This window comes from Sceloporus occidentalis, unplaced genomic scaffold (genome assembly GCF_023333645.1).
Source record: "Sceloporus occidentalis isolate IW3139 unplaced genomic scaffold, rSceOcc1.0.p SCAF_76, whole genome shotgun sequence".
Taxonomy (NCBI): domain Eukaryota; kingdom Metazoa; phylum Chordata; class Lepidosauria; order Squamata; family Phrynosomatidae; genus Sceloporus; species Sceloporus occidentalis.
The window spans coordinates 657,501-678,428 of record NW_028317056.1 but is presented as its reverse complement, the minus strand read 5'-3'; the positions used below and the strand labels follow the sequence as shown (position 1 = coordinate 678,428).

The following is a 20,928-nucleotide window of genomic DNA, read 5'->3' as shown; positions in this document are numbered from 1 at the left end:
TAAAATCCGCCGCCAGACGCGTAGAGGAATTCCGGCGAGCTGGCGCCGGAGGAGAACAAGTCGCGTGTGGAGGGACACGCTCGGCCGAACACGTCTCCCGCGGGGCATTTATCGGGGGAGGGGGACCAACGGACGGATTCTGCAGGAACGGACACGATGCGACCGGTTCACGGGACACCCAAGGGCACGATCACGTTAGGGACACGCGGGCCGCGATCCCGCTGCTGTTATTGGCGAGGTCCCTGACACGCAGCATGAGCGCGACCGTCCCGTCATAGCAATGACATAAGCTGTGGCCGCGTACAAACCACGCACAGCGCTTCAATGGTCCAACGCGCCGGGGATACGGTGAGCGTCACGGCTCGGCCGCCTCCATATAACCTCCGAGAACGCGTGTCAGTCCCCCTCCCCCGACATTCGCTTTAAGGTTCACGTCCCGGCTCCTCGGAGAGATGTGACGGGAATTCGGCAGAATCCCCCCCCCCCCCGAATACGATCCCACCAAACCCGCGCGCCCCCCCCAACCACAGAACGACAGCAGAGACGCTCGTTTCGGATGAATTTATCTGCGTATTGCTCGCCCGACACCGTGAGCCGGATCCCAGAACCCCGTCCAATATAAATTATTAACCCCTTGTTGTTGCGGCACAGGGCTGCGGAAAGGAATGAGTTAATATAACAGCCTTATAAAGATGAACGAACCCGTTTCAAGCAGATGCGCCAAACATATCGCCCTCCGGGGGGCGTCTTCGTCCGAAGCACTTTGTAATACGGTTCGCGAGGGTCTCGACCGATGGCCGCGGCGGAGAGACCCCCCACCGGCAGAGGGTCCGCATCGCAAGCGTCTAAAAGTTTTGTTAAAGCACCATTTATATCCGCAGAGGAGAATCTGAGAAAGAACGGCTCCGAGACGATCGTTTCTATTAAATAAAAATAATAATAAAGAGGGGGGCCGGTAAAACCTGCAACCAATTCCTGCCTTTTTTTCCTCAATTTTGATTTGCTTTTCTGTGAGGCGCAAGGATTTAAAAAAAATAAAAGAAAAATTAAATAAAAGAGAGCCCCCCACAAACAAAAACATTACAGCAGTCTAAGATGGAAGCGGGCCGAGGAGCCTCCGTCGGGTTTATGACACTTTCACCATGAAGGTAGCCACGGGATTGGAGTCCACGGCGCCGGTCCGCGGGTCGCCGTGCGACAGCCGGTGCTGCTCGAGGCCGGAGCGGGAAAAGAAGTGCTTGCTGCAGACGGGGCAGGCGAATTGGCCGCGCTCCTCGTGGATTTTGCGGTGGGCCGCCAAGTGGCCGGAGGTGCGGAAGGCTTTGCCGCAGTCCCGGCACTGGTAGCGGTGGGTGCGCAGGTGGTTCTTCAGGGCGAGGAGGTTGTAGAACGGTTTTTGGCAGTCGGGGCACTGGTAGACGCCCGTGTTGTGCGTCTTGCGGTGGTTCAGTAGACTCGCCGCGTGCCGGTAAGACTTGTCACACTGGTCGCACTTGAACCTCCGCTCTTCCTTGGTGTCGGCGTGGTTGGCGCCCTCCTCGCTGGGTATCGACGCGCCACTTTTTGTCACCGCAGCGCCTGGCAGCTCCGACGAGGAAGACGCCGGCGGAGCAGAGAGAGAAGGCGGCTCTCTGTGAGTCCGTTGATGGTGTCTAAGAGTCAGTTTGCTGCTGAAGCCGCGGTTGCACGTGGGGCACTGGAAGGGCCTCTCGCCCGTGTGGACACGATGGTGGCACATCAGCTTCACGGAGGAGCTAAACGCTTTGCCGCAGCGCAGGCACTGGAAGCGCTTCTCGGCCGTGTGCGTGCGCAGATGGTGTCTGATGGAGATGGGGTTAAAGAACTGTTTGGAGCAGATCGAACACTTGTACTCGCCGGATTTGTGAGTGTTTTTGTGGTTGATTAGACTCCCCGCGTGGCGATAGGTGCGTGCGCACAGGTTGCACCGGTACGGCCTCTCCTCGGCCCGTTGGGTTTGCGTAGAACCGTAACCGTCGGCTGGCTGGTTTTGGCTGCACTTGTGGTTTTCTAACTCATTGTAACCAACAAATAAAACCCCGCAGTCTTGGCAAGCTGGCCCTAACGGCACCGGGGGCCGCTGGTCCATACTCGTGTTTGCCGCTCCCGCCACGGCTTGGCTGCTTGAAGACAAAGGAACTCTCTCCTGATCCTGAGGGGCATCAGCAGCTTGACCGGCATCCGAGATGTGAGAAGCACCGATGATATAGGAAGTGAACTTGGCCCGCCGGGCGTGAACGTGCTGGTGCCGGACCAGCTGGCGGATCCACTTGAAGGCCTTCCCGCACTCCAAGCAGTGGAACTTCTTGGTTTCGTAGTGAGTTCGCTGATGGTTCTTCATGGCCATGAGGTTTGGGTAGGTTTTGCCGCACGTTGTACAGCAATACTGCCCCATCTTGTGGCTCTTCTTGTGATTAATGAGGCTTCCCGCGTGGCGATAGGACCGGCCGCACTCCTCGCACTGATACGGCCGGGAATCCGGATTGAGCGCCCTTTTCGAGACGCTTTTCTTGGAAACGCCGGGTGAAGCAGCCGTCGATCCTCCGGGGCCATCAGCAGGAGAGCCCTTTGGGGACTTGTGGGCCGACGATGGCTTTTGATGCTGTAGAAGACCTGCCACGTGAGATTTTGCCCCCCTGCGGTTACGCCTGCGGGGCTTCCGTGCCGGCGGGCTTTCCTGGTGTATTCTTTGGTGGGTGTCCAGTTGTTTCTGGAGGCGAAACGCCTTGCCGCAGTCCAGGCACTTGTGTCTCCTTAACCCGAAGTGAATGCGATTGTGGTTCTTCATCGCCATGAGATTGAAGAAGCGCTTCTGGCAAATGGAGCACCGGAAGACCCCCGTCTTATGGGTCTGCTTGTGGTTAATGAGGCTTCCCGCATGTCTGTAGCTACGGCCGCACACTTCGCACCGGAAGGGCCGCTGGAGAAACCCTGGCTCTTCGGCCTCCTTTTTGGCATTTAAAACGATCTTGTACGTGGGTGAATCGGGCAGACTATCTACGTCGCCGTCTCTCGCCGGAGAAAGCATGGTTGCTTCGCGGCCGCTGCCGGCACAGCCGCTAGCCAGATGAATTACGAGCTCGTTTATGCTATTGCACTTTGTGCCGCAGCATTCGCAGGCCTGCGTTGATTTGTCGTCGATGGCCGACTCATTTTGAGGATCCGTGGATGTGCTTTGATCTTCAAAGGAGGGATTGATAAGCGGCCGGCGCCTCTTGATAGCCTTTCTCGGAGATTTGGCTCGAGGTCGTTTCAGAGACGCGGTAAGACGGTGGTTTTGGGAACGATCGGAGCTATAATTGGGCAACGCGGGATCTGCGGTGGGTTTAGAGGCATCGTACAGACTGGGCAGAGGGTCGCCGGCAGGTAGCGGGCAGCTCAGGGGCTCTCGGTTTCCAGCAGGGTATGTAGTGTCAGCCGGACTGAGAAGGTGTAGGTCGTGCAGACTGTTGGGGGTCACCAGCTGCTTACATTTGGGTTGATGGCGTAAATGGTTTCGGTAAGCGGCCAAATTAGGATATTGCCTGAAACATGCAAAGCACTGGAAGTTGCCGACCAGGTGAGTCTTTTTGTGGTTTACTAGGCTACCCCCGTGGCGATAGGACTTTCCACACTGATCACAGGTGTAAGGACGACTCTCCGGGCTCTTCTCATCGCTCGGAGGATCTCCAGAGGCCGCGTCGTCTTTGAGTTCGTGGCTGTGCAGGAGGTCCGTATTCTGAAAGTCAACAGCTTCTGGGGCAACTTGACACTCACTAGCGGGGGGCAAACTCTCGTCACTGTGACTCAAACTATGGGCCTCCAAACTCTCCAGGTCATCATAGGTCTGTCCGCAGAAACCGCAGATATGGGAAAGGTGAGACGCTCCATAGGCGGCCTCCCTGGGACCCTCTTCCTCCGCTTCGTCCTTCATCTGTACCAAGAGCTCCGTCTCCGAGGCTTGCATGGGGAAGGGGCAGCCAGGAACCCCGTCCTCTGTATGCAGAGCAGACGAGGTCTCGCTCATCGCTTGGTTTTCATGCGCGACCTGATGCTGGTGAAAGTCCGCTTCGCTACAGAATATCATCCCGCAGTGGCCACAGTCATAACGGTGATCTACAGCCAGCTGGTTCTCTTCAAGGTAGTTATCATCGGAGCCGCTGAACGCGTCTCTATGAGGCTTGGTGTGGGTCTGGAAATGACTTCTCAGGGCTGAAAGGTTGGGGTACTCTTTGGGGCAGAACGAACATTGGTAAATACCAGTCTGATGAGCGTGTTTATGGTTATGTAGCCCTTCCGAGCTGCTGTAGACCTCTCCACACTCGTGGCATCTATAAGCTGGAGGGCAGATTTGGTCTTCAGGTGAATCAAGGCTTCTGTCAACATCAGCATCACTCGTCTGTTCCAAGTCACTGCTCCCCCCGGCTCCTTCTGGGACCCTCTCCACCTTTACATCCTCAATCACGTGATCCCACGGACCCTCCTGTAACCCCGCGTGCGCTGCCTGATGTGCCAGCAGGTCCTCCTCACTCTGGAAGACTTCTTCGCAGTCACTACAGCCAAGCAAGCCCTTCGGGTCGCGGGGGAAATACCCGTCAGGGGGCAGGAACCCGGAGCTCTCGTTTCCGTCGCCGAGCTTCTCCTTTTTCACTTTATGGTGGATGCGAAGGTGATTTTTTAAGGCAGCCAAGTTGGCGACGTGCTTGGAGCAGACAGAACAGGCGTAGTCTCCGGTCTGATGCGTTCTCTTGTGGTTGATCAGACTTCCCGAATGTCTGTAAGCTTTCTCACACAGGTCACATTCGTACACTTTCTTTTCGGGGTGTTCGTGATCCTGAGCACCTCTTCCTTCAGCCTCTTTTGCTTCGCAGACATCGATTTGAGAATCCCAAAAATCAAGTTCACTTTTAATCCCTGTAACCGTCTCCGGGCCGGAAGATGCCGCTGGCGCGACGCCAGCCTCGGCGTGAGCTTCAAACCGCTCCGATCCCTCGGCATTAACGCCATTAGTTTCATGCTTCAGAGATTTACGAGGGGCAGCGCCGACGCTCGCTTCGGGATAAGCCCCGCTTTGCAGCGCTTTTGGTTCGCCATATAACTGGCGGCCACGCGTGGACAGAGTCCCCCTTCTCCCAGCGAGAGTTCTTGAATGAAACCTCAGGTGGTTTCTCAGCGCCATGAGGTTAGGATATTGCTTTGGGCACAGAGAGCACGGATAGTTGCCCGTCTTATGGGTCAGCTTATGATTCAGCAGGCTGCTCTTATGCCGGTACGTCTTGCCGCAGGCCTCGCATTTATGAGGGCGATCATCGGCGGACGGGTGGTCTTTCTCTTCCGGCTCACAGGGGTCCCGCTCCTTTGGACTTATTTTGTTTTCTGGAGATTGGTTGCAACTCATAAACTGATTTTGGAAACGAGTCCCCGGGTCCTCTGCGGGCTTGGTGTCCACGGGGCCGTTATCGAGCGAGCTCTCCTGACTCCACTGTTGGAACGGGGGATGGCGTGCAAGGCTCTCCACCTCTCTCTTTATTGCTTCTGGAATTCCTTGGCCGCTGGAGTAGGCAGAGTCCTCGCTGCTGCCCCGAGATCCCTGAGGATTTTCTCCCCAACCGTTATCCGCCGCAGATAAACCTTCAGCACATTGCTTTTCGCAGCCAGCATCGTCCGCGTTCCCGTGCAGGGTTTGATGTTGCAGGAGGTCGGCCTCGGATGCGAAGAACTCGTGACAAGTAACGCACCGATACGAGTCCTCGGCTCCCTGAAAGAGCTCGTCGGAAAAACCGGCTGAATGGAAATAAGCGTCGTCCGGCCGCCTTCCCGCCCGGGACTTAAAGTGTGCTCTTAGATGGTTTTTTAACGCTGCCATATTAAACAACTGTTTGGAGCACACGGAGCAGTTATATACCCCGGTCTGGTGAGTCTTTTTGTGGTTGATGAGGCTGCCCGCATGTCTGTAGGTTCTGCCGCACTCCTGGCATTTAAAGGGGCGATTTTCCGAACTCTCGCCGGCCCTGGCTTCTTCCTCGGAGCCTGAATGCTCCGTCTGGCTCTGCCCGGCCGGCTCGGGATGGAAGGAATGCGTCTCCGGGGTCTCTTCTCCTTGCATTAGGTCGTCCTCTTTAGGACCTTGGAACACCGCGTTGAGGCTTAAGGCTGCATTCGACGGACTGGCGAGCGCCGGTGGAACGTCCTCCATGCTTCGAGTCTCGAGGAGAGGGTTTATCCAGTTCTCCTCCTCGGAAACGCTGCTCTCTGAAACGGGCTGCCGCTCGTCATGCGTCTCCACGAAGTGTCCGTGAGTCGAGGCGGCGTGGAGTAGTGTATCCGGGACCTCCGACAAGTGGCCGGGCAGCTGCGTGTTGGGGAAGGTGGAGCTGTAGCGCTTCTTGCTTCTAGAATGCGAGTGCAGGCGACAATGGTTTTTCATGGCCATGAGGTTTGTGAACTCCTTGTAGCAGATGGCGCACTGGTACACACCAACGCTATGGCTCTGTTTGTGGTTGGCCAGGCTGCCCGCGTGCTTATAAGCCTTTCCACACTGCTTACATTTGTACCGACGTTCCTCCACGCTGCCGTCAGCCACCTGCTCCTCGCTTTCCTCTACATGGCTTTCGGCTTTTATCTCCGGCTTTCCCCCGATCTTTTCTTCTCTCCTTTCCTCCGGGTAATATTTGGAGACCAGTTGGGAGAAATCTCCGGCCACCATCGACTCCGCGATGTAATTCTCCAAGTTGCTAATCAAGCTGCCGTTTTCCATCAAAGCGGGAGCGGACGCGTCGAATCCCTCGTGGCCGCCCGGAAGCTCCTCGCCGCCGGCTGCGGAGTAAAAGCCGTGGGAAGCCTTCCGGTGGCTGGAAAGCTGGCGCGCCATCCGGAAAGACTCCCCGCATTCGCTGCAGTTGAAGCGCCTCTCCTCGGAGTGAGTCCGCAGGTGATTTTTCAGACCCATAGGGTTGGAGTATTCTTTCTGACAGATCAGGCAGGTGTAGAGTCCTACTTGGTGGGTCTTCTTGTGGTTGACCAAGCTGCCGGCGTGGCGGTAGGTCCGGTCACACAGGTTGCACTTGAAAGGCCTCGCTTCCTTACGGTTCTCCAGGTGACTTTCCAACTCGGACAAGCCGGGAAAGATGCCGGGGTACGGGTCGCCGCTCGGCGGATCGTCGGAGGCCCCGTCCAGCTGACAGCTGCCAAAGAGTTTATCATCCATGTTGGATCAGGAACGGTGAGCGTGGAAGTTGCCACCATACGCCGGAGCCGTCAGATCGCCTCCGAGTGCAGGGACGCTTTGGGGTACGGGGACATCTCTCAAAACCATGCCGGGCCGGCAGGAGACGGAAATCGCAGGTCGCCTGTTAAGAGACGGAGAAGAGGTCAGTCACAAAAAAATAAATAAAAAACAAAACAAAAAAAAAAACACCCCACAGTTCCTTGACATTTGGGGAAATTGCAGAGGTTTTGTGTTTTTATTACTCCCTGCCGGAGAAATCCAGACTTTGCTTCCATGTGTTATTAACTCCTGCATGTCCGTACGGCAACCCGGCCAATCAAACGCGAGAAGCGACGATTTGCAGGCACCCGAGAATCAACAATAAGGAAGCGCGACTTTCCCCGAGCGTCTCTTATCTCACATGGTTAGCGAAGTGCGGAGAACTTTGAGTTAAAAGATAAACGCACAGAAAATAAACGTAGAATGACGGCTGCGTTCAGGAATCCCAGCGAGGGCATCGCCACTCAACAATAGCTTAAGAAACGTCCCCCACTAGTTACCCAGAACCCCCCAGATGTATCCAGATCAAATGTATCTAATAGATCGGCCCCCGTTTCTCCTGCTGTAAAGACCTTAATCAGTCGTTGGTCTCGTCTTAGATTCAGGAGCAGTATGTCTATCCCATGCATGTTTAATCCCCTCACTGTATTACCCTCTACCACTTCTACTGGGAGGCTGTTCCACTTATCTACCACCCTCTCTGTAAAACTTCCTTCTATCTGATCCTCTAGCGTTAGATTCCGGCCTCTTGTTACATCCCATGCATTGGGAGTCCGGATGCCAACCTGCCCCCCCGCAGAAAGGAATCCAAGTCTGCTCTGGCTGAAGCCATGACGACGGGCGCCAGTGGTGAACACGCAGGGGCCCCGGGTATCAGGCGTGTGGAGGGATGTCTCTGCGTGTACAGAGGTGCGGCCCCTGGAACGTTTCCGAGAGCCGCTCGGTCTGGTGGAGAATTCCTGCGAAAAACAACTTTACCGGCTGCCTGCGAAACGCACACAAAAGCCATAAAACCGGGAGAAAAAAGTCAATTCAGTCATCTCTAGATTGTAAGCCTGCGAGCCGAGCCCCCACTACCCAGTCGGCCGCTTCTAGTTCCGTCAGACCCTTTGACCGTACGGAGCGCGGCGAAAATTGTTGGCGCCGAATAGAATAAAATAATCCCTTTAAAACATTTTTGGAGAACAAAAATACGAAATAGCAGGAATTTTATGGCTACAAAAATTCATTTAACGGCCATAGAAAAAAAAAAAGAAAATAAAGTAAATATTTAACATCTCGTATAACTCGGCGGCCGCCAGACTGACCGGCAAACGGAACAATTAACGGCTACACTCCGAGCAGGGCTGAATATGGCTGGAGACCAACCGACAGCCAGGTGGCGCAACCCCCCCCCCCCCCGACAGCTAGGTGGCACACTCCCCTCCCCCCCCCCCGACAGCTAGGTGGCACACTCCCCTCTCCCCCCCCCCCGACAGCTAGGTGGCACACTCCCCTCTCCCCCCCCCCCGACAGCTAGGTGGCACACTCCCCTCTCCCCCCCCCCCCCGACAGCTAGGTGGCGCATCCCCCCCCCCCGACAGCAAAGCCCCTGGGTCTAGATTCCCGAAATCCACAAGATACTAACTGGAATTAAATCCGTAATAATAAACCCGAGGTCCTGGAATCCGGGGCCAATAACGCAGAATCCGATCGCAGCAACCCGGGCGTCCCGGCAGCGAGAGAATAAAGAGCTTTACAGACACCCAGAATCTTCTGGCAGATCGGCCCCTTCCGGCCCGTCTAGTCTGTAACGACTCAAACCTTAATCAGTCGTTGGTCTCGTCTTAGATTCAGGAGCCGGATGTCTATCCCATGCATGTTTAATCCCCTCACTGTATTACCCTCTACCACTTCTGCTGGGAGGCTGCTCCACTTATCTACCACACTCTCTGTATAGTAAAACTTCTTTCCGTTCCAAACTCCTTTATGAATTTAAATGTCTCTCCCCTCCCCCGTCTCTCTTTTAAGCTGGATCTTTTGAGCTTTTTGTCGTAATTTACAGTTTTGTTTTTTTTGGGGGGGGGGGGGTCTGTATGAAACATAACGCAGGATTTCCCATTTATTAGAGGTTATATTAAACCGTCTGCTTCGGGCTTTTATCTGAAATAATCCTGTAATAAACGCGACCACAAAATAAATAAAACAAAGATTACGAGAAAGAGAGGCAAAAAAAAAAGTTAAATACTAGAATAACTTCAACCATAACACGGAAAAGCATTAACATCGTTACCCTACACAGTGCGAAGTACCCCCGATACCCCCCCCCCAATACACACAGAACCGGCCAGCAGATCGGCCCCCGGCGGCCCCCGTCTAGTCGCCCGTTTCTCCTGCTGTAAAGACTCAAACCTTAATCAGTCGTTGGTCTCGTCTTAGATTCAGGAGCCGTATGTCTATCCCATGCATGTTTAATACCCTCACAGTATTACCCTCTACCACCTCTGCTGGGAGGCTGTTCCACTTATCCACCCACCTCTGCTGGGAGGCTGTTCCACTTATCCACCCCCCTCTCAATAAAGATAGAATATGTATAAATAAGCCTAGGCCTTAGCAGGTCTCACGAAGCGGCTGCCATACCTGTCCTGCTATCCACAGCAGCAAATATCCCTGCAAACCCTAAACATCCTATACTGAGCTATGACATCATATGTTAACACAGAAGGGCATCTGGCATCCATTACTCACCAGGTCCAATAACACGAACAGGTTTATGGGCACAATCTTCACTCCATCCCGGGCCTGTGCGGCATCCGGTGCTAGAGAGCCAGGGGGAGCAAACAAAACCAGGATAAAAGCCTTCCCCCGGAGGCAGGGCCCGGCCTGACTGAGGGGGGACTCCCAGCAATGAATGGGGAGCCTACGGAGAGCAGGCCTCAGCACCAGCCGCAGGGCCGGCCTTCACCTCAGGGACAATGACCCCCACATCACAGACAGAGCCGAGACCCCGGAAGACACATCAAAGCGCACAAAAATTACCCCAAAAATTTACATTATAACACTCAGCACAACAAACACTTCCTTTTGTTGCTAGGAAACAGGAAATGTGCACCACAGAATGTCTTCCCTCTGGGCTTCTTCTCCCGTTGACCCAATCCGTATCGTCCCCTCCCAATCATGGGCCTCCAGTCTCCAAGATGGCGGAGATAGGCGCACCAGACAGCTGACACTAACCCACTCTGCCAGCAGTAAAGATGGTAGCAGGGAAGCTGAGCAACGCCAGGATGGCAGCTCAGCACTGACAGCAGTCCGCCCAAGATGGCGAACGGTGGCGGTTTCTGCCACCCCCAATATGGCGGCGTATGGGGAGACTTATAAGGGGCGCTCGGGTTCCAGGGCATGTGAGGGGACTGAGTGGATACGCTGCTGGATAGTTACTCGGTTAATTAAATCCGGTGTGAAACATTTCCTGAGTCTTTGAGTTCCTAGCCCTGTTACTTGATAATCTCCAAAGTGGGCCTGGAGCTGGGCTCGCAGGAGCCGGAGGATCTAGTGCCCCGGAGTAAGTGGAGCGCACACTGCGAAGCCATGTTCCCACAGCTTCCTGCAAAGGGGGGGACGTTTTCTCCTGTTGCACACTGCCCACTTCCGGAGACGGCTCCTCCTCCCACCCCAGGGTCCTAGGCCCGGCCATGTTCGCATTGTCTTCTTACTGGCGGCTGGGGCACATTCGAGGTATATGGCGCCCCTCATAGTGCTGCTGGGCCCCTTATAGGAGAAGTAGAGATCCTGAAAGCCAGAACCGCTAGGACAACACCGCGGAAACAGGTAGGTGCAGAGGAGCGGGGTCTCTAAATTTCCCACCATGCAGTACTGCCAGGGGTCTGTCTGTGTATGCCCCATCACTTACCCCATAATATACCGGGGGGGGGGGGGGGTCTATTTCACCCCCGCAAAGGAGGAGTCTGTATATCTTCATAAATTACCCCTGCAAGGGAGGTGTCTATACAGTAAAAATATACCCCAGGACTTACCCCTGTGTGTGTGTCCGGACGTCTTTGTTTACCCCCACCGGGGGTGCGCGTCTGAATTACTTACCTCTCTCCGGTGGCGCAGGACAGACAGGTTTTTGCAGTAGTCGGTGGGGCTGCTGATGCGTTCGCTGACATGTTTATGATGTCATTTTCTGCCTCTGTCAATGAACACATTTCCCCCTTTTAGGGCACTTCCATCATGGCGTCGGTAAAGGTGGAGCCCCCGGGAGAAGTCGAGGTGGAGCTGGAGCCGGACATGGCCGTTTTCGTACAGTCCGGTCGTCGCTTCTCCGCTGCTTGAGCTGCCGGAAAACGTTCCCTAACAAGCCGCGGGCCCAGCGGCACTGCCGGGCTCACGCTGCCGGAGGAACGGCCCCACCGTCTAACCCCGGCAAACCGGTACCGAGAGCCGAGCAGCGGCACCAGTGCCAGCGCTGTGACAAGTCCTACAAGTCGGCGTCGCTGCTGAGGAGCCATGCCCGCAGCCACACGGGAGAGAAGCCCTTCGTGTGCAAAGAGTGCGGCAATCGTTCATGCAGCCCATATGCCTGCGGGTCCACATGGCCACCCACAGCGGGCAGCTCCCCTTCCCCTGCGGGCAGTGCGGAAAAGCCTACGCCACTCCTTCCAAGCTACGGATCCACCAGAGGCTGCACACCGGCGAGCGCCCTTTCACCTGCGCAGACTGCGGCAAAGGCTTCGCCGACCCCTCCGTCTACCGAAAGCACCGACGGAGCACGCCGGGCTGAGGCCTTACCAGTGCCAGCTGTGCCAGAAGACCTACAGCGAGCTCAAGGACCTGAAGAACCACGAGCGGAGCCACACGGGGGAGAAGCCCTTCCTGTGCTCCGACTGCGGCAAGGCGTTCTCGCGCGCCTCTTCGCTCACGTGCCACCAGAGGATCCACGCCCCGAGAAGCCCTACAAATGCCCGATATGCGAGAAAGACTTACCCAGCTGTCGTCCTACCAGAGCCACCAACGCACGCACTCCGGCGAGAAGCCCTACCTGTGCCCCCAGTGCGGACGGATGTTCTCCGACCCGTCCAGCTTCCGCCGGCACCAGCGAGCGCACACCAGGGCGTCAAGCCCTACCAGTGCGATAAATGCGGCAAGCCCTTCCGCAGCCGGCCGACCTGGCGATGCACCAGCGCATCCACACGGGCGAGAGGCCCTTCCGCTGCCCGGACTGCGATAAAACCTTCGTGGCGTCGTGGGATTGAAGCGCCACCGCTTGTCGCACAGCACCGAACGGGCCCTTCCAGTGCCAGGAGTGCGGGAAAGGTTTCGCCGAGCGCTCGGGGCTCAGCAAGCACCAGCGTTCACACAGCGGAGAGAGACCCTTCAAGTGTCAGGAGTGCGGGAAGACCTTCGTGGTGTCGTCCAGCCTGAGGAAGCACGAACGCACCCACCAAAAGGGCTGAGCGGGAGCCCGAGCAGGAAGAAGGACGAGGCCACCACCTGCCATAAGTGTTCCCTGACCTTCCCCAGCACGATGGATCTTCGCAATCACCAGAGGATTCACCCCGAGCTGCGGCCCTTTCGCTGTCGACCGCTGTGACAAGGGCTTCGTGGACAGGGCCGGGTTGAAGAAACACCAGAGGATACACAGCGACGTCCGGCCCCATGTCTGCGCTCACTGCGGCAAGGGCTTCCTGGTGCCCTCCGACCTGCGCAAGCACCAACGGACACATTCCAAGGAGAACCGAGAGAAGAAGGAGGAGGACGAGGAGCAGATGACCACGCTGACCCTGCACCCCGCGGCCGTCGAACCTCCTCCCCTGTTTGATCCTTTGGTGTCCTTTCTGGAGAAAGTGGCAGAAGGTGACATGGAGGGGATCGACCCCTCGCCATCATCTAACTAGTCCCCGACCATGATGGTGTCCTGCTCTCTGCCCCTTCCTACCCCTCTACCTTACACCCCCCCCAAAAGCGACCTTGGTCGCCTCCAGAGGACGAGATACGCGAGCGCACCGCCCAGTGCGGGGCTGTGATTGGTGCGAGGCGGGACGCGGGTCACAAGTGGCAGAATCGGTGACTTCTAAACCAGATAAAAAGTGCAATAATTCTACTCGCTGCGGAGCGGGGCACGTGACGGAGCGCGACGCCTCCCTGCTGGATCAACTTTTGTTTTTTTCTGGTGTTTTTTAACCCAAAACGTGTACTTCCTTTGGATGCTCTCCCAAATCACCCGTCTTAAAGGGGCAGCCAATCGGGAAGGGGGTGGGGGGGGGGCATGCTGGGATACGCCGCCTTCTCAGCAAAACTGGTCTTTTATGTGCAGACGCGAGTAAATATTAACGATGGGAACGGTTTGAACCGAGACGTCGCCGATCCGCCGGTTCAGGTTTTTCGCAAAAGGGAGGATGTGCTTTAAAAAAAAAAAAAAAAAAAAAAAAGTCTCTAGCGTTTATCTCACCGAAAACGATCCAATCAGTGTCCGTTTCTGAATTTGTTGATATAAATCCTGTTCCGCCAGCCAGAAGCCTGGAGAAGATTAAAGGAAGTTGTGTCTTTTCCCTGCGTCTCATTTACTGTTTTTTACCGGTCCGGGTCGTGGGGATTTGCCTCAGCGGCAGCCCCGGGGGTGGTGGTAAATCCCTTCACGGTGTGAGAACCAAACGATCATGCAATGCGAGACAAAGCCAAATCCTACGGTTACAGCTCCGTGTATCTACTACACCCGCACATTTCTTACAGATTAAAATATATTTGGATTAACCCCCCCCCCCCGTTGTGTACGGTATATACCTGCATGATTATTCCTCCCCATAACAGCAACCGGGACGACCATACTGTCCCCGGCTGTCGTTACCACAGTCCTTGTACGGAAAGCCAGCAGAGATGGGTAGCCGCTACGGGTAAATGTGCTGCTCCAGGGGGGGGGGGCCATACACAGGAAACAGGAACGGGGATTAACGCACAACACAATGCCAGGAGATCCCCGGACTAATCATACACCAAAGAGATTAGGGACGTAACCCTATAACGGAGAGTAGACGGCGACGCCTTAATACACGTATGAGGCAAAAACACAATTTAACCCCTGCAGGTCAGTCTATAATTGCTAAAGATCCATTAAGCTATTTTTTTTAATTTTGCCGGGTGGGGGGGGTGAATCAGATTTCTTCTTGCATTGAGTTGTAAATATTACTGTTTATTCGGCGGTGGATTCCGTACCTTTACTGACCTCACTGTAAAGAATCCCTCTCGTTCTTCGTCCGTTTCTGTTAATGAGCGGCTCGCTGGGGCCGGTGCCCGGGACCGGATATTCAAGGTGAGGTCTCTCTATTGGCTTAGGAAGCGGCAGCTGATATCCTCCTCCCGTGAATCCGTATCCGGTTTTATTCATACCGATATCTTATTGGCTTTCCCAGCTGCTGACTGGCATTGTGCACAGTGTTGTCTACAATTATTCCTAAATCTTTTACAGACTTTACATTTGTCTGTACGGAACATCACTCCCCCCCCCCCCCCCCCCATGAAACACCAAGCTTAGACTGTATGACCCGACATAATTATGTTTCTTGTTCCAAGGATCTCCTCTTTACCAGAAGTACCAAATAAATTATTGGCTGAAAAGGCATTTTAAACATATGCGGGAAGAAAAGTATTATTTTTGGGGTATTAAGTGTGTTAATTAAGACACGGAGAGATCTCGATTTCTAGATAACGATCCCTCCTCCCGCGGGGTGAAGAACGGCTCAGGGGCTGGGTATAAAAACCTATATTTTATTTGGGTTAAAGGATATTCCAGTCACTGGCCTCTGCCGCGCGGTATCCGGGCGGTATCCGCGCGGCCTCCAGCATTAATTTATATACAGAACACGTGTTTATAAAGCACTTTATGGGCAGTATGAGGCACACGCAGACGCACAGTGCAAATAACAGAACCAAGCCGTGATTCCACCCCGGGCTCTTCGAGCACGGCCCCCGCGGTCGGTGTATTACCCGTGTCCTGGGAGCGGCAGGCGGTCCACGTGTCACGGCGCAGGCGGGCGAGGGAACGGGCGCCATCCCCGTGGGAAGCTCCTCTTACGCCATCACGCTGACCATGATTATTATGGTGATGACCAGGAGTGCGACGGAGATGCAGATCGCGATGTAGACTTTCTTCTGCAGACGGAAGACGGGAGGTGGGGGGGTGAGTAACAAGCCCAACAACCCAGAAACGATGCCCCCTATAGACAGCGCTGTATGTGGGGAGCGCTCACCTTCCGGGCTTTCTGCTTGTTCACCACGGCCTTGCTGAGCTGCTCACGGGCTTTCTCCACGTAGTCCGTGGACTGCAAGATGTTCTTCTCGATGTTATCTATTGTCTCCCCCTGAGGAAGGAGAGCGAAGTACCCTCAGTAAAGCCCCGGGGGGGGGGTATACGGGGGGATGGAGAGCGAGCGAGGGGACCCTTACCTGGGCTTCCACCTCCATGGCCAGATACAGGAACATCTCATGCAGCTCTATGATACTCTTCTCCAGCTTGACGATCTCTTCGTGCCGCGCTTCGATCTCATTCAGAGCCTGCTTAGTGACCTGAGTGTCCTGCAGGATCTGCAGAAAGAGAGAGAGGAGTACCCGACTAATACTCACACAGCGCACTCTAATAACCAGCAATACTCACACGGCACCCTCTAATACCCAGCAATACTCACACGGCTCTGCCTATACTCACACAGCGCACTCTAATACCCAGTAATACTCACACGGAACCCTCTAATACCCAGCAATACTCACACAGCGCACTCTAATACCCAGTAATACTCACACGGCACCCTCTAATACCCAGCAATACTCACACGGCTCCGCCTATACTCACACAGCGCACTCTAATACCCAGCAATACTCACACGGCTCCGCCTATACTCACACAGCGCACTCTAATACCCAGTAATACTCACACAGTGCACTCGAATACTCACACGGCACCCTCTAATACCCAGTAATACTCACACAGAGTGCAGGGTTCCCTCGGACTGTAAAACCCCAATGCTTACGTTACACGTGAATACATCGGTCTGGCCGCTCTCCAGCATCTGATCAAACTGTTCATCCGTGACGCTGTGACCGGCTGCAAACAGAGAAACACGTCACACGCACACACTTTTAGTAGAGAAAACAATAAACAATCTATAGGCCCGTCTGCCATGATATTTATCCCACGGCGATCACTGCGCGTAACACCAGCTTATCACTGTCGGGGGCTGGCTGCCGGGGGCTATTTTAAGACGTGCGTTCGATATAAACGGCTTCACGCGCAGGTCCAGGGCGCTGCCTGGCGCTTGGGATGAGATCAGCGCGGCTCGGCTATCCGGTGGAGCCAACATTACCGACAGGTTCAGCCTGGGGGGTGTTTCATCCGCCTTTCCCGCTAAGATTTGCTGTTTCGGGGTCCAGTTCGACCCCTCCGCCCCGCACCGCAGATATCCCTCACTGCCCCGCAGATACCCCCCACTGCCCCGGGGCACTTACTGATCTGCAGCTGCCGCTTGATCCTCTTGATGTTGCTGTCTCGGTACTGGGTCTGGACGCCATTACACTGGTTAATAATCTCGATGAACTTCTGTGACAGCACCCCATGCTGCGAGAGACAGGGGGATACAATGAGACAGAGCCCGAGACCCCCAGGAGTGATGATCTTACAGAGGGGATGCACTTTATCATCACTTTCACCGTATATTTAAAGGGACACTCATCATACGACAGCTGGGCGATCGCCTTTAAAAGGCCGTCTCTGTCGCCGTGCAAATCCATGAACAAATTCAGCAGACCCCCCCTATACATTTACACTATTTCCCCAGCTCGTTAGCGATAGACCCCCCACTCCAGTGCTGGTTCCATGGGGGTCTAATAAGACCCCCCCCCCACTGACTTTAATGGGTAGAACTTTCCTGCTGCCGATTGGCGGCTTTAGGCGGCCAAAAGTGGTGCAGGCAAATCTCTACGTTTTACCCGTATAAACCAGATGACAGATTTTTTATGGGGGGTGGGGGGGGGGGGTTATGGTCTCTTTAAGGATCTCGTGGTACCTGCGTTTTCCTCACTCGGGCATGGACAGAGCTCCGGACAGACTCATCATCTTCCTTCACTTCTATACCTGAGACAGACAGAGACGGAGAGAACGGGAATGAGATCAGGAAAGACGGGAGAGGAGAAGAAAAACAGAAGAAACAGCGTGAGAGAGAGAGGAAGAGAGAGGACAGAAAGAAGAGCCAGACAGACAAACAGACAGGAGTGGGGCAGATGGGTGTAGGGAGAGCTGGCCAGGCACAGGGTGCGGGCAGGGAGAGCCGGCCAGGCACAGGGTGCGGGCAGGGAGAGCTGGCCGGGCATAGGGAGTGAGCAGGGAGAGCTGACCGGGCGGACACAGGGAGCAGGCAGGGGGAGCCGGCTGGGCACAGGGTGCGGGCAGGGAGAGCCGGCCAGGCATAGGGTGCGGGCAGGGAGAGCCGGGCGGCCACAGGGAGCAGGCAGGGGACACAGAAGCGCGCTCACTCTGCAGCTTGGCGCGGATATCTTTGGCTAAATACTTGATCTCCTCCCGCAGCGCCTGTAAGTCTTTCTTCATGCCTACAGGAGACAGACAGACAGACATTATCCGCGACGTGACGACAATTCCCTGCACCCCAAAGATCCAATCGTTGGACCCGATGAGGCTCCACCGATTCCGCGGACAGGTAACCGCTTCGCTCCCGCGCCCCGTAATAAACGCCGTATTTCTCCATAACCCTGCGAGCGGCGGACGTGGAGAACGTACCCTCCTCGGGCAGCGGCGTGGTGAGGATCTTCACCTGACTGGCCTCCAGCTCCTTCACTCTGTCTCCGAGGCGCTGCAGGGAGCTCCGGATGTCGCGGCTCTGAAGGAGGGAGAGGGGTCAGTCGCAGCGAGAGAACCAGGAAAGATGGCTTCCTTCTCCACGCCGAGCGCACGCGGCATCGTTCCAGGAGACAGGGAGCCAGCGGCCAAAAACACACAACATTCGGTGCGATTTGGGGAAATGCCCCCGGGGGTGGGAACAGGACGCCCGAGGACCCCCGGCTTCTCTTACCGTCTGGAAGAACTGCTCGTTTATCTCCGTCTCGTCTTTGCTCCCGTTGGATGAGACGGTAATGAAGACCTTCTGCTCATCTTGGTCGGAGTCGCTGTCGGCCTGAGGTGTGCGGACCCGGCAGTGATGGGAGTTGGAGAAAAGGAACGAGACGTGAACGGACCGACACACGTTATATCCGCACACATACAGCTAACACGCTATCCCCCGCATGACACATGCAGTTGGCCCCCCCGTGTCACAGGTATACCCGTTATAAATATACTATTTCTGTTTAACATACAGCAGCGCACCGCACTAAATATATATACTGCATGCGCACACGGTATATACGGTATGAGGGGTGTATATATATAGTATATAGCATGCAGTTTATATACAGTATGAGTGTAATATAGATACAGTGTAAGAGGTGTGTGTATATATATACTGCATGCGCGCACGGTATATACGGTATGAGGGGTGTATATATATAGTATATAGCATGCAGTTTATATACAGTATGAGTGTAATATATATACAGTATAAGAGGTGTGTATAGATATATGTATACAGTATATAACGTGCAGTGTATATGTGCCCGTGCGCTGTGTGGCGCCCTCACGTGGTGGCCCAGCTCCGGGGTCCGGTCTCTCATGCTGTGCGGGGTATCGGGGTAACACCGGGGTATATCGGGGTACTCAGGGCGCAGCTCTCCGGACACTTTGTATAAAGTTCCAATCTCGGCCCCGCCTACTCCCTGCACCATAAAGAGGGCGGAGACAGAGCGGCGCAGGCGCGGGGCATGTCGGGATATCGGAGGGCTGGTGGCTGCTGAGAGCTTGCTGCGCGCTGGCTGAGTGTGCTGTGCGCGCTGGCTGAGAGTGCTGAGATTGCTGCGCGGTTTGCGTGTCGGTGGCCGGATGCTTCTAAGTGGAACGCGGCTCCCGGGCTCCGCGTGTGGCCCTTAGTGTCTCTATGGGTTACGCGGCGGCCGGCCAGTATCCCTTTGTTGCTGTCTCTGCCAGGCTGTGATGTCATATTCCTGCACCTATAGTGCGTGTTAATGCGGAGCCTGCGTGTAGTACGGGCCGGCTGCTCCTGCGGGGTGACCCCATCTGACCTCTCGGTAACCTTCCCACTGAGATGCCCCAAACCCCACCGTCATACGGCTCCAGAATGTAAGAAGAGACCGAGGACTCTGCAGAGCGGATCCAACTGCCACCGGGGAATCCCAGACCCATGTTCAAATCCCCTCATTGTATTATCCTCTACGGCTTCTGCTGGGAGGCTGTTCTACGTATCTACCTACCTCTCAGTAAAGTAAAATGGAGAAGCAGCATAAAACCATGGGAGGCACGGGAGAGGCAGCCCCTGTACCGCTCTCCTGGTCCTTCTACCCTCCTTGGAGCCCGTGTCTGGGGTCATAAGTTCAGAAAAATGAGTGGTGCGTTAGAATCGCACAAATAGTTAAAAACCTATATAGGGGGGGGGGGTTATATTAACTTGGCCCGAGCGGCGTTCCGGGGTTAATGCAGTGATAGGGTTAATAGGGACGCACATTCCTCGGCTGTAATAATCTCAGCTGGTTCCCAAAATGGCATTTTAAGAATGCAGTGTCTGCCGGCGGCGCATGCACTGCCCTGGTGGGGGGTAAATATCGGGTTATGACGCTTGCACCTGTATAACCGCTAACTGGCAGGGGTGGGGGAGCAAGGGGTACCTGGCCATAACGGCTCTTTTTTCACAGCGGGGCAGGTACTGATTAACTGCCCTGTTACCGAGTCACCCGCTAATAACGGAACAGACCGTTTAACGAGAGATCGACAGAATAATCCCTAAAATATCTGTTACCAAGGAAACCCTAATTTATAGGGGTTAAAACATTACAGATTATAAACCGGCCGAGCAGATACCTGGCCGTGTCACGCGGGTCAAACGAGAAACATGCGCAAGAGAATCTGCCCCTTCCCTCCCCAAACAACGTGCATGTAACCTATGTGTATGGAGTGACACGTGTGTAACATATATACATAGGGAGTGACATGCGTGTAATATACATACGGAGTGACACACATGTAACATATATACATACATAGAGTGACACACGTAAAGTTATACATACACATATATTCACATAGTGACACATGTAACATATTTATATATACATAATAGAGTGACACACATGTAACATATATATATATACACAGAGTGACACACGTAACGTTATATATATAGAGTGACACACATGTAACACATATATAGATATACACACACAGTGACACATAACATACAGTATATACATAGAGTGACACACATGTAACATATATATACACAGAGTGACACATAACATATACAGTATATACATAGTGTGACACACATGTAACATATATATACACAGAGTGACACATAACATATACAGTATATACATAGAGTGACACACATGTAACATACAGTATATACATAGAGTGACACACATGTAACATATATATACATAGAGTGACACGTAACATGTACAGTATATACATAGAGTGACACACATGTAACATATATATATATATATATACATAGAGTGACACACATGTAACATATATATATATATATATACATAGAGTGACACACATGTAACAT

The 20,928-nt window shown here is 54.3% G+C and overlaps 2 protein-coding genes and 1 pseudogene across 2 annotated transcripts in view; 1 reads left to right on the top strand and 2 right to left on the bottom strand.

Moving 5' to 3' along the window:
* Positions 1-1,126: 1,126 nt before the first annotated feature.
* On the bottom strand, positions 1,127-7,204 carry LOC149285643 (zinc finger protein 646-like). The gene is made up of 3 exons (XM_089495123.1): positions 5,742-7,204; positions 2,667-5,390; positions 1,127-2,510 (listed from the first exon to the last, which is right to left on the bottom strand). Exons 1-3 carry the CDS (start codon positions 7,202-7,204, stop codon positions 1,127-1,129), a joined length of 5,571 nt encoding a protein of 1,856 aa, XP_089351249.1.
* A 4,272-nt stretch (positions 7,205-11,476) lies between these two features.
* LOC149285642 (uncharacterized) lies at positions 11,477-13,140 on the top strand (annotated as a pseudogene).
* A 2,170-nt stretch (positions 13,141-15,310) lies between these two features.
* Positions 15,311-20,928, bottom strand: part of LOC149285641 (syntaxin-4-like) — a 5,967-nt gene continuing 349 nt past the window's right edge. The window contains exons 2-11 of the mRNA XM_089495122.1: positions 18,923-19,057; positions 18,319-18,420; positions 18,027-18,126; positions 17,765-17,839; positions 17,299-17,366; positions 16,742-16,850; positions 16,267-16,340; positions 15,686-15,823; positions 15,490-15,600; positions 15,311-15,391 (exon numbers count right to left, since the gene is read on the bottom strand). Of these exons, the coding sequence (XP_089351248.1) occupies positions 15,311-15,391; positions 15,490-15,600; positions 15,686-15,823; positions 16,267-16,340; positions 16,742-16,850; positions 17,299-17,366; positions 17,765-17,839; positions 18,027-18,126; positions 18,319-18,420; positions 18,923-19,057 (993 nt within the window). The remainder of the gene's footprint in view (positions 15,392-15,489; positions 15,601-15,685; positions 15,824-16,266; positions 16,341-16,741; positions 16,851-17,298; positions 17,367-17,764; positions 17,840-18,026; positions 18,127-18,318; positions 18,421-18,922; positions 19,058-20,928) is intronic.